The 13,280-nt window shown below is 45.3% G+C and overlaps 1 protein-coding gene across 1 annotated transcript in view; it reads right to left on the reverse strand.

Moving 5' to 3' along the window:
- Positions 1 to 8,247, reverse strand: part of ARRB1 (arrestin beta 1) — a 186,022-nt gene extending 177,775 nt beyond the window's left edge. The window contains exon 1 of the mRNA XM_075847222.1: positions 7,886 to 8,247. Coding sequence (XP_075703337.1) covers positions 7,886 to 7,905 — 20 coding nt within the window. The 5' untranslated portion in view covers positions 7,906 to 8,247. The remainder of the gene's footprint in view (positions 1 to 7,885) is intronic.
- Between the last annotated feature and the right edge of the window lie 5,033 nt (positions 8,248 to 13,280).

Consider the following 13,280-nt stretch of genomic DNA (forward strand, 5'->3'; position numbering starts at 1 on the left):
GTCCACGAGAGCATGGTATCGATCAGTAGAGCGCACCAGGGGGGTACAGGATTTACCTTCCTGGGCCAGGGCGGGGCCAGATGTATTTGGCCCTTGGGTTTTGCCCGGTGTCCCTTTTGCTGTAGGCTGAGTCCTCTCTTCCTCTCCCACACTTTCATAGTGGGAGGACTGAGAGTCCTCAGCCCTCTGCTCCCTTTGGATCCTCCTCATCTCCTCGTTCAATTCGACCTCCCCAGGGGCATCAGCTTCAAGGGGGGCATCCAGATCCGAATCAGAGGTCGTCCCAGTTTCCTGGAGCGCCCTCCGAATCCTCTCCTTCCTTCGCTTCTCCGCCCTTCTCTGGCGAGAAGGGGGACCCTTCTTTGCATTCTTCCCTTGCCCCTGTGCCCCATCATCCCTGCCCGCACCCTCACCCACGGAGGCCTCCCTCCTCTCATCCTCTGCAGGTTTGGAACAAGCATTGACAACAGAGCGAGGACACCGACTGAACGGGTGACCTAAGTCACCACACAGGTTGCAGCGAATCCGGTCACACGATGCGGCTAGATGACCAATCCCCCCACAATGAGCACACTTCTGCACCTTGCAGCCTGCACTCAAATGTGAGGGGTCGCCACACCGGTGACACAACTTCGGCTGCCCCTGGTAGAAGACAAGGATCCGATCTCTTCCCAGGAAAGCAGACGATGGTATGTGGGACACCGTCTGTCCCAGACGCTTTAGTTTAACCATGAACGTCCAGGCCCCTGACCAGATGCCAAACTCGTCTAAGTTCTTCCGTGGCATCTCTACTACCTCTCCGTACCTTCCCAACCAGGTCATGATATCTATACAACAGAGTGACTCGTTACGGGTAAGAACGGTCACTCTCTTGGGACCACTTTGGCGAGAAATTGCTTGTGCAGCAAAGTCTCGCCAGCCAGGCTCGTCCTTCATCAGCTCGTAGTTCCCCCAGAAGACCTCAAGGCCCCCTAGGTGAACAAAGCTGATGTCAAACTCGACCGAGCCATGAGGATGTATCAAGGCAAAGATGTCACTCGCCTTGAAGCCCATCCCCAGCAGCAGCTCCACCACCCTCTTTCTGGGAGGGCACGCATCATTGCCACGCCACCGGAGACGGACCACATTCCTCCTGGCTACAGCCTGCCCGGCTGTTGGGAGCGACCACTGATCTCCTCGTTGCTCTCGGAAGGCATTTAGACCATATCTGTCTATCCAGAAAGACAGGTCCTTCTGCACTCCCCCTATGGTTAGGGTTTGCTTTCCCTCTCTTAAAGCGTCCAAGAGACGTTGTTGCAAGTTACCGTCCCCGGACCTTGAGGATGAAGATGGGTGGGCCCGCTGTCCCCCCGCTACCACACCAGCATAAGACCTGCCGGATGTCACAGCAAGAGGAGCGCCAGGCCCATTGCCCCTGGTTGATACCCCATCCCCACCACCCACAGACACAGCACTCAACACCCCATTACCAGCAGACACTCCAGCAACTTTATTTACAGACACCTGCATACCCCCAGCAGTTTCCACATCCACAGCCGCAACTTTTTCATTTAACCCACCAGGTCCCCCTGCAGTCATCCTTCTGGCCAGGCCTGGTTCTATGTTCTGTATTTTTGCTGTACATTTTGTGTGGGTAGACACTGCTTCAGTCTCCGCATCATCGGGCACCTTTGCAGGGACGCCACCAGATGTTATAAGCGATGTCCCTGCTGTGCCCTCCGCCTCATTAACCTCCATCTGTTCTGAGTGCTGAACATTTTTGGGAAAGGGGCCACCGTCGCCCCCGACGCCAGCAGCCCCCTTCTCGCCTACACCACTTTTCAGCGATGCGGACGAAGGAGCCACTGACGTCACTGGAGCCGCCTCCGGCGCCGGACCACTCCCCCCTCCCACAGAGGAGTGGCCAACAGAGCCGGAGCCCCCTCTGTGACCGCCCTTGTCCGGAACGTCTGACGGCTTGACACCGACAGACTTCCGGCTTTCAGACACCACATCCGGTTTCTGGTTTACCCGTTCTCCAGACCGCTGACTCGCATCAAAGACCAGTTTCCCGGGCTCGCCATTCACCGGACACGGGGACACACCCCCTGGCGTCACCAGGCCACCAGTACAGCCCCCTTTGCAGGGGTTGGCGTCCGGCGCCATTTTGACCACCACGTGCTCTAATGCCGGACCCGTAACACTCTCCCCGCATTCCCGCTCCAGCCCCACTGCAGAGGCTTGAGCTGGGGGTCTTGCGGGACCTGCGCCCTGATCCTGACTTGCATCTGGCTCAGAGCACAGGAAGGATCTTGCTGTATACACCATTTTAAATGAACCTTCAGCAGATTTTTTTTCCTTTGTCTTTTTTTTCTTCTTAAATTTTTTTTTCTTTTGCTTTTCCTCCTCTGCGGGTAACTCCGCACCAAAACAAAATCCCTGGAAGGATACCGGCGACTCCACATTACGGATCTGAGTGAGTAATCCTGGAGGCCGCTCACTGTCAGTATCAAAACTCTCCTGATTTCTCCCAGCTGTGAGTCCACCCTCCTCCTCCTCACTGCTCCTGGGTGCCTCAGAATCTGTGCCTTCTCTGGACTTTACATTCTCATGCTCCATTGTCTCCACCACATTTTCCTTTGCTGTGTCTGGGGCTCTGCTGTCTTCCTCCATACTTTCTATTTTTATAGGTTCTGCCATCTCGGCAAACCTCTCTTCGTTTTTTAACTTTTCTCCAAACACCCCTCCGCCTGCCAAAATCTCCTCACGTCTCTCTTCCACTTCTTTTATTTCCTCCAACAAGGATTTCACATTTAAACGGTATCGGGACCTCTTACCTCCTGTGCATTTTGCAGCCCTTCCTCTGGCGACCGCCAAGTCCGCACGGAGCCGTTGCAGCGACTTCCTGAGGTCCCGATACTCCTCCAACCGCATAGCCAGACGGGAGCTGAAGTTCTCCACCGTCTCTCCGGTCCTCAGCTGTCCCCATTCCTCCACACGACCGTCATCCAAATGTCCGGACGGTGCTGGTCCTTCTCCAGATGACAACACCTCGATCACCCTGCCGGACCGCGTCTCCATACCCTTATCCAGGGTTCCAGCCTCAGGGGGAGCCAGGACAGCCTTGCCCCGAGATGATCTCCTCACCCCCGCGACTGTTTTCATATTCCCAGCCAGCTGGGATGACCCTCTACCCCCCGCTGGCATGCTCCGGGAGGTAGAGGTCTGAGGCTCCATCCTAGGATGGAACCCCCCTCAGGGTACTTTCCAAGCCCAGGCAGATGGTATGAGGCCTGGGCAGATAGAATAAGGAAAATCCCTGGATCCAAGGCCTGCACGGTAGTCTCAGCAGCTCTCTCCACACGTCCTACTCCACCCACTCCAGAGCTGCACTGACTATTCTGCTGGTGGAGTCACTGTGTACATACATTACATTACTTATCCTGTACTGATCCTGAGTTATATCCTGTATTATACTCCAGAGCTGCACTCACTATTCTGCTGGTGGAGTCACTGTGTACATACATTACATTACTTATCCTGTACTGATCCTGAGTTACATCCTGTATTATACTCCAGAGCTGCACTCACTATTCTGCTGGTGGAGTCACTGTGTACATACATTACATTACTTATCCTGTACTGATCCTGAGTTATATCCTGTATTATACTCCAGAGCTGCACTCACTATTTTGCTGGTGGAGTCACTGTGTATATACATTACTTATCCTGTACTGATCCTGAGTTACATCCTGTATTATACGCCAATTCTGCTGGTGGAGTCACTGTGTACATACATTACATTACTTATCCTGTACTGATCCTGAGTTACATCCTGTATTGTACTCCAGAGCTGCACTCACTATTCTGCTGGTGGAGTCACTGTGTACATACATTACATTACTTATCCTGTACTGATCCTGAGTTACATCCTGTATTATACTCCAGAGCTGCACTCACTATTCTGCTGGTGGAGTCACTGTGTACATACATTACATTACTTATCCTGTACTGATCCTGAGTTACATCCTGTATTATACGCCAATTCTGCTGGTGGAGTCACTGTGTACATACATTACTTATCCTGTACTGATCCTGAGTTACATCCTGTATTATACTCCAGAGCTGCACTCACTATTCTGCTGGTGGAGTCACTGTGTAAATACATTACATTACTTATCCTGTACTGATCCTGCGTTATATCCTGTATTATACTCCAGAGCTGCACTCACTATTCTGCTGGTGGAGTCACTGTGTACATACATACATTACATTACTTATCCTGTACTGATCCTGAGTTATTACAGAGCTGCACTCACTATTGCAGTATAATATAGGATGTAACTCACGGTCAGTACAGGATATACACAGAATAGTGAGTGCAGCTCTGGAGTATAAGGCCTCCTTCACACTATTTTTTTCAGCATTTCCCATTTGTTTTGTTGGTGGCGGTTTTTATTTTGTAACATTTTGCACATGCGTTTTTTTCTGGCACTTGTGAAGTCGTCTACAGAAGCCTACGAGAAAAACACAAAATAAATACCGCACCGCGAGAACGCAGAGTTGTGAATAAAACGCCACTGACCACAAAAACAACACAAAACCAAAACGCTTTGTATGTCGTCTATTCAATTTGGTTACTAAAAAAACAAATACTTTGAAAAATTCCAATAAAAACATCACAAAAAGGCAGAAAATCGCTGTGTGTGAATCTAGCCCAAGTACCGTCTCATAGAGGTGGGTGTATGGAGAAGCAGAGCTCAGGGGGTAACAGCGATGAACAGAGCTGAGGCTGCGGGGGAGACAGAATCTCTACAACCTAAACCCTTGTGTGTCTGGTCACATAATGTGACATTGTATCTATGAGAACAGCGGACAACGCTCCGGACTGCTACAATGTAACGATCCCTCCCCAATAGTAGAGTACATAACAACGGGGTGCAACGTGAAGGGTGTGCGACACAACTACTCACACGACACTCATCATCCACAGCGCCACAACTCATAGGAACGCAAACACAGACGTCAACAAAACATTGCATGAGGGAAAGTGGGGGAGGGAGGAAAAGTGTTTCATTAGGATTTGTACAAGAGTCGCCGCCATCAATGTCGCCAGTCTGCAGCACGGCGGCGGACATCTCGTACCGCTTCACGGTGGTCCGGCCCCAATAACGATTCATTGACAGAAGAATTTCAGTTCCCAGAGGCCTCAGTATAGACTTATGATCCAGAACTGAAGAAGATGAATATACCACAGCGCCGCCCTGCTGGACGTCCCCCATAGTGATCCCAAAAGCTTTATCTGGGGTCTGTATTAGTTTAGGGGTCTGGTCTGGGGTCTGTATTAGTTTAGGGGTCTGGTCTGGTGTCTGTATTAGTTTAGGGGTCTAGTCTGGGTTCTGTATTAGTTTAGGGGTCTGGTCTGGGTTCTGTATTAGTTTAGGGGTCTAGTCTGGGGTCTGTATTAGTTTAGGGGTCTGGTCTGGGGTCTGTATTAGTTTAGGGGTCTGGTCTGGGGTCTGTATTAGTTTAGGGGGTCTGGTCTGGTGTCTGTATTAGTTTAGGTGTCTAGTCTGGGGTCTGTATTAGTTTAGGGGTCTGGTCTGGTGTCTGTGTTAGTTTAGGGGTCTAGTCTGGGGTCTGTATTAGTTTAGGGGTCTGGTCTGGGGTCTGTATTAGTTTAGGGGTCTGGTCTGGGGTCTGTATTAGTTTAGGGGGTCTGGTCTGGTGTCTGTATTAGTTTAGGTGTCTAGTCTGGGGTCTGTATTAGTTTAGGGGTCCGGTCTGGGGTATGTATTAGTTTAGGGGTCTGCTCTGGGGTCTGTATTAGTTTAGGGGTCTGGTCTGGGGTCTGTATTAGTTTAGGGGTCTGGTCTGGGGTCTGTATTAGTTTAGGGGTCTGGTCCGGGGTCTGTATTAGTTTAGGGGTCTGGTCCGGGGTCTGTATTAGTTTAGGGGTCTGGTCCGGGGTCTGTATTAGTTTAGGGGTCTGGTCTGGGGTCTGTATTAGTTTAGGGGTCTGGTCTGGGGTCTGTATTAGTTTAGGGGTCTGGTCTGGGGTCTGTATTAGTTTAGGGGTCTGGTCTGGGGTCTGTATTAGTTTAGGGGTCTGGTCCGGGGTCTGTATTAGTTTAGGGGTCTGGTCTGGGGTCTGTATTAGTTTAGAGGTCTGCTCTGGGGTCTGTATTAGTTTAGGGGTCTGGTCCGGGGTCTGTATTAGTTTAGGGGTCTGGTCCGGGGTCTGTATTAGTTTAGGGGTCTGGTCCGGGGTCTGTATTAGGTCAGCTACATGTAAGAAGTCTGAAAGGTAAATGGCGTCCAATGCTCCAGAATGGCGGTCGGATCGTTAATCAATTGGCGATCGGTGGAGATTAAATCGGATGGTGAGCCCCCTCATGCCGGTTCATAGTTCCATTTTTAATTTTCATCACTTACTCATATACTCTCCAGGTGGGCACAGATGTAGGTCATCCATATAGATGGGTCAATCAATAATCTGCCCCCCGCCCCGGGCAGTGTAACCTTCCTGACCCCCCTGGAGCAGCTGATGATGGTGTTAACCTAAGTGACAGCGCTGCGATGCCGCTATACAATTGTGAAGTGCTGGCGGGCGCGGTGCCAGGCCACGGGGGGAAGCTGGTGAACCGGTCGGACTTCCTCAAATGTCAACATAAAGCCCAGAATCCAAGTCTTGCTTTCCCGGGTCGGGGGTCGTCCAAACACTCTGGGGTCCAGCAAAGAGGTTTAACTCTTAAAATACCAGGTCAGAACCCCCTCCCCTCAATACTTATTATATGGTTGCAAGTGCAAAGAGGAACAAAGTCCTTTAACCCCTTCATGTCCATATCCTGATAATACGATGGTTGCCTAAGCCACGGAGAAGTCATTAAAGGGACACGGCGCCGGCACAGTTTAACCCTTCCACCTCCAGCCTGGGTACAGACGACCCCTCACCCTTCAGTGGTTCAAGTCTTTTCCCTTTTAGTTTCCTTTATTTCAAGAAACCAAGAGTCCTGGGGTATTTTAACCCCTTCATTGCCACATCCCTGTCCTGTAAAACAGACTTAACCCCTTAGATACCGGACCTCAGAAGCAGGTGCCGGGGGGGATCCCTCATCGCTCGCTAGTGGTGGAAAGACTCCAAAGAGGCGAGAAGCCGATTAACCCCTACCTGTCCACATCCGGGGTGTCTGATGGTTCCATAATACGACTTTAACCCATTATATCCCAATCCACAGCGCTGGGCACAGGGGATTCCTAATTGCTCACTAGTTGGAGTCTTCCAGCCAAGAGAAACAAGATCTATTAACCCCTTTCTGTCCATGCCCTGAGAAGTATTATGGCCATATACTGAGGGGCCAGCTATGAATTAAACCCCCACGTGACCAGAGCGTTGGGTACAGGGGACCCTCCATGACATGATGTGACAGCACCATTAACCCCTTCATGTCTGTACCCTATTTATAGGGACGATTACATAAGACAATACACACTGCACTACTGAAGAGGCAACACGCTCGTACACCCTGACACTCTGGCTACGGACTTAACCCTTTAGATGCCAGCATAAACTCAGGTGACGGGGACCTCTCATTGGTCAGTGGTTGGATTATTTCCCCTTTTTAGGTTTTCAACCGAGAGAATCTAGATCCATTAACCCCTTCCAGTCCATGTTCCTTGAATATAAGATGACTGTATAAGACCTCATTGAGGGAAGTAAGTAAGAGGCATCGAGGTCTTGCAGCCTGAAGATTTGTGGGTCCAGCTGTTTAACCTCATAAATCCCTCAACATTGGGAACAGGGGGTCCCTTATGTCTCAGGTGCTAGAGTCCTTCCAGAACCACAATAACAGCGAGGTCCATTAACCCCTTAGTTTCCATATGAGAAGTATTAGGATAGACCTACCTGGTGCCTTTGTCGCCCATTGCCAGGCTCTTCTCAGGATGGTGGGTCAGAGGAGGGTCAGCAGGTACCAGGTGAGGCGATGCACTTGCCAGTATGTGATGGGCACGCGCAGGGTATGTGATGCTGGAGCCCAGGATCTCCCCTGGCACAGATTGCAGCCTGTATGGACAATGCTTTGTTTTGCAAGCCGAGCAGCTGCAAATAAACTGATCCGACCCTTATCCGTGTGCGGCTGGATGCAAATCCTGATGGGATTAGAGGGAGGGCGAACACGAAATGTGAGAGCAGGAATAAGATGAATATTGTGATTGTGCCACCCAACAGCTCGTTCTCTCCCCTCCAGTCCTGCTGTCTGTGGGTTGTACAAGATCCGGAGATCCACCCTCCCTGCAGCTCCGCTGCTTCCTGCAATATTACACTGCACTGATGTCTCCAGCCGGGGCATCACTAAGCTGCACGCCACGGCCAGCCGGTATGACGAGGGGTCCGCAGTACAAAGCAGATATAGGATGTACGGGTGTGTAGTATAGGGTCACCATGTACAGAGCATATATAGGATGTACGGGTATATAGTATAGGGTCACCATGTACAGAGCATATATAGGATATACAGTATAGGGTCACAATATACAGAGCATATATAGGATGTACGGGTGTGTAGTATAGGGTCACCATGTACAACACATATATAGACTATACAGGTCTGCTATAGGGTCACCATGTACATCACATATATAGACTATACAGGTCTGCTATAGGGTCTCCATGTACTGAGCATATATAGGCTGTACGGGTATATAGTATAGGGTCACCATGTACAGAGCATATATAGGCTATACATGTATATAGTATAGGGTCACCATGTACAGAGCATATATAGGATATACAGTATAGGGTCACCATGTACAGAGCATATATAGGATGTGCGGGTGTATAGTATAGGGTCACCATGTACATCACATATATAGACTATACAGGTCTGCTATAGGGTCACCATGTACAGAGCAGATATAGGATGTACGGGTATATAGTATAGGGTCACCATGTACATCACATATATAGAATATACATGTATATAGTATAGGGTCACCATGTACAGAGCATATATAGGATATACAGTATAGGGTCACCATGTACTGAGCATATATAGGATGTACGGGTGTATAGTATAGGGTCACCATGTACATCAAATATATAGACTATACAGGTCTGCTATAGGGACACCATGTACTGAGCATATATAGGATGTACGGGTATATAGTATGGGGTCACCATGTACAGAGCAGATATAGGATGTACAGGTATATAGTATAGGGTCACCATGTACAGCGCATATATAGAATATACAGGTATATAGTATAGGGTCACCATGTACAGCGCATATATAGACTATACAGGTATATAGTATAGAGTCACCATGTACAGAGCATATATAGAATATACAGGTCTGCTATAGGATCACCATGTACAGAGCATATATAGAATATACAGGTCTGCCATAGGGTCACCATGTATATAGCATATATAGAATATACAGGTATATAGTATAGGGTCAGCATGTACAGAGCATATATAGGATGTACGGGTATATAGTATAGGGTCACCATGTACAGAGCATATATAGGATGTACGGGTATATAGTATAGGGTCACCATGTACAGAGCATATATAGAATGTATGGGTATATCATATAGGGTCAACAAGTACAGAGCATATATAGAATATACAGGTCTGCTATAGGGTCACCATGTACAGAGCATATATAGAATGTACGTGTGTATATAGTATAGGGTCACCATGTACCAAGCATATATAGAATGTACGTGTATATAGTATAGGGTCACCATGTACAGAGCATATATAGAATATACAGGTCTGCTATAGGGTCACCATGTACAGAGTATATAGTATAGGGTCACCATGTACAGAGCATATATAGGATGTATGGGTATACAGTATAGGGTCACCATGTACAGATCATATATAGATCTGTATGGGTATATACCTGTACCTGTATGTACAGGTATATAGTATAGGGTCACCATGTACAGAGCATATATAGGATGTATGGGTATACAGTATAGGGTCACCATGTACAGATCATATATAGAATATACAGGTATATAGTATAGAGTCACCATGTACAGAGCATATATAGAATATACAGGTATATAGTATAGGGTCACCATGTACAGAGCATATATAGAATGTACAGGTATATAGTATAGGGTTACCATGTACAGAGCATATATAGAATATACAGGTATATAGTATAGGGTCACCATGTACAGAGCATATATAGGATATACAGGTATATAGTATAGGGTCACCATATACAGAGCATATATAGAATATACAGGTGTATAGTATAGGGTCACCATATACAGAGCATATATATAATATACAGGTCTGCTATAGGGTCATTATGTACAGAGAATATATAGAATATACATGTATATAGTATAGGGTCACCATGTACATAGCATATATAGAATATACAGGTATATATTATGAGGGCACCATGTGCATAGCATATATAGAATATACAGGTATATGGTATAGGGTTACCAAGTACAGAGCATAAATAGAATACACAGGTCTGCTATAGGGTCACCATGTACATAGCATATATAGAATATACAGGTATATAGTATAGGTCACTATGTACAGAGCATATATAAAATGTATGGGTATATAGTATAGGGTCACCATGTACAGAGCATATATAGGATGTACGGGTATATAGTATAGGGTCACCATGTACAGAGCATATATAGAATATACAGGTATATAGTATAGAGTCACCATATACAGAGCATATATAGAATATACAGGTATATTGTATAGGGTCACCATGTACAGAGCATGTATAGGATATACAGGTATATAGTATAGGGTTACCATATACAGAGCATATATAGAATATACAGGTGTATAGTATAGGGTCACCATATACAGAGCATATATAGAATATACAGGTCTGCTATAGGGTCATCATGTACAGAGAATATATAGAATATACATGTATATAGTATAGGGTCAACAAGTACAGAGCATATATAGACTATACAGGTCTGCTATAGGGTCACCATGTACATAGCATATATAGAATATACAGGTATATAGTATGAGGGCACCATGTGCATAGCATATATAGAATATGCAGGTATATAGTATAGGGTTACCAAGTACAGAGCATATATAGAATATACAGGTCTGCTATAGGGTCACCATGTACATAGCATATATAGAATATACAGGTATAGAGTCACCATGTACAGAGCATATATAGAATATACAGGTATATAGTATAGGGTCACCATGTACAGAGCATATATAGGATATACAGGTATATAGTATAGGGTCACCATATACAGAGCATATATAGAATATACAGGTGTATAGTATAGGGTCACCATATACAGAGCATATATAGAATATACAGGTCTGCTATAGGGTCATCATGTACAGAGAATATATAGAATATACATGTATATAGTATAGGGTCAACAAGTACAGAGCATATATAGACTATACAGGTCTGCTGTAGGGTCACCATGTACATAGCATATATAGAATATACAGGTATATAGTATGAGGGCACCATGTGCATAGCATATATAGAATATACAGGTATATAGTATAGGGTTACCAAGTACAGAGCATATATAGAATCTACAGGTCTGCTATAGGGTTACCATGTACATAGCATATATAGAATATACAGGTATATAGTATAGGGTCACCAATGTACATAGCATATATAGAATATACAGGTATATAGTATAGGGTCACCATGTACAGCATATATAGACTATAAAGGTCTGCCACAGGGTCACCATGTACAGTGCATATATATAGTCTATACAGGTCTGCTATAGGGTCACCATGTACATAGCATATATAGAATATACAGGTATATAGTATGAGGGCACCATGTGCATAGCATATATAGAATGTACAGGTATATAGTATAGGGTTACAAAGTACAGAGCATATATAGAATATACAGGTCTGCTATAGGGTCACCATGTACATAGTGTATATATAGAATATACAGGTATATAGTATAGGGTCACCAATGTACATAGCATATATAGAATATACAGGTATATAGTATAGGGTCACCATGTACAGCATATATATACTATAAAGGTCTGCCATAGGGTCACCATGTACAGTGCATATATATAGTCTATACAGGTCTGCTATAGGGTCACCATGTACATCACATATATAGAATATACAGGTCTGCTTTAGGGTCACCATGTACATCATATATATAGAACATACAGGTATATAGTATAGGGTCACAAAGTGCAGAGCATATATACAGATCTGCTATAGGGTCACCATGTACAGCGCATATATAGAATATACAGGTATATAGTGTAGGGTCACCATGTACATAACATATATAGACTATGCAGGTGTGCTATAGGGTCACCATGTACATCACATATATAGAATATACAGGTCTGCTGTAGGGTCACCATGTACATCGCATATATAGAATATACATGTATATAGTATAGGGTCAGCAAGTACAGAGCATATATAGACTATACAGGTCTGCTATAGGGTCACCATGTACATAGCATATATAGAATTTACAGGTATATAGTATAGAGTCACGATGTACAGTGCATATATAGAATATACAGGTTAATAGTATAGGGTCACCATATACAGAGCATATATAAAATATACATGAATATAGTATAGGGTCACCATGTAAATCGCATATATAGAATATACAGGTGTATAGTAAAGGGTCACCATATACAGAGCATGTATAGAATATACATGTGTATAGTATAGGGTCACCATATACAGAGCATATATAGAATATACAGGTCTTCTATATGGTCACCATGTACATCGCATATATACAATATACAGGTATATATTATAGGGTCACCAAGTACAGAGCATATATAGAATATACAGGACTGCAATAGGGTCACCATGTACAGAGCATATATAGAATATACAGGACTGCTTTAGGGTCACCATGTACATAGCATATATAGAATATACAGGACTGCTTTAGGGTCACCATGTACATAGCATATATAGAATATACAGGTCTGGTATAGGGTCACTATGTACAGAGCATATATAGAATATACAGGTCTGGTATAGGGTCATCCCAGATGTGCACCATTTATAGGAAATGAGGGGAAATCCCTTCCGGATTCTGTGCTGTAAAAAATATTGATTAGTGAATACGTTTCATTGATTTCCAGAGAGATAAACAAAAAAAATCACTCCAGTCACAAATGACACAACAGATGCAGTAGTCATTCCGTGTTATATAATAAAGTCATTTTATAGAAGCGTACATTCTCATTGAGTTTATTTTTTCTAAATGTCACTCCCATTATACATCTAA

This window comes from Rhinoderma darwinii (assembly GCF_050947455.1).
Source record: "Rhinoderma darwinii isolate aRhiDar2 chromosome 2 unlocalized genomic scaffold, aRhiDar2.hap1 SUPER_2_unloc_2, whole genome shotgun sequence".
Taxonomy (NCBI): Eukaryota; Metazoa; Chordata; class Amphibia; order Anura; family Rhinodermatidae; genus Rhinoderma; species Rhinoderma darwinii.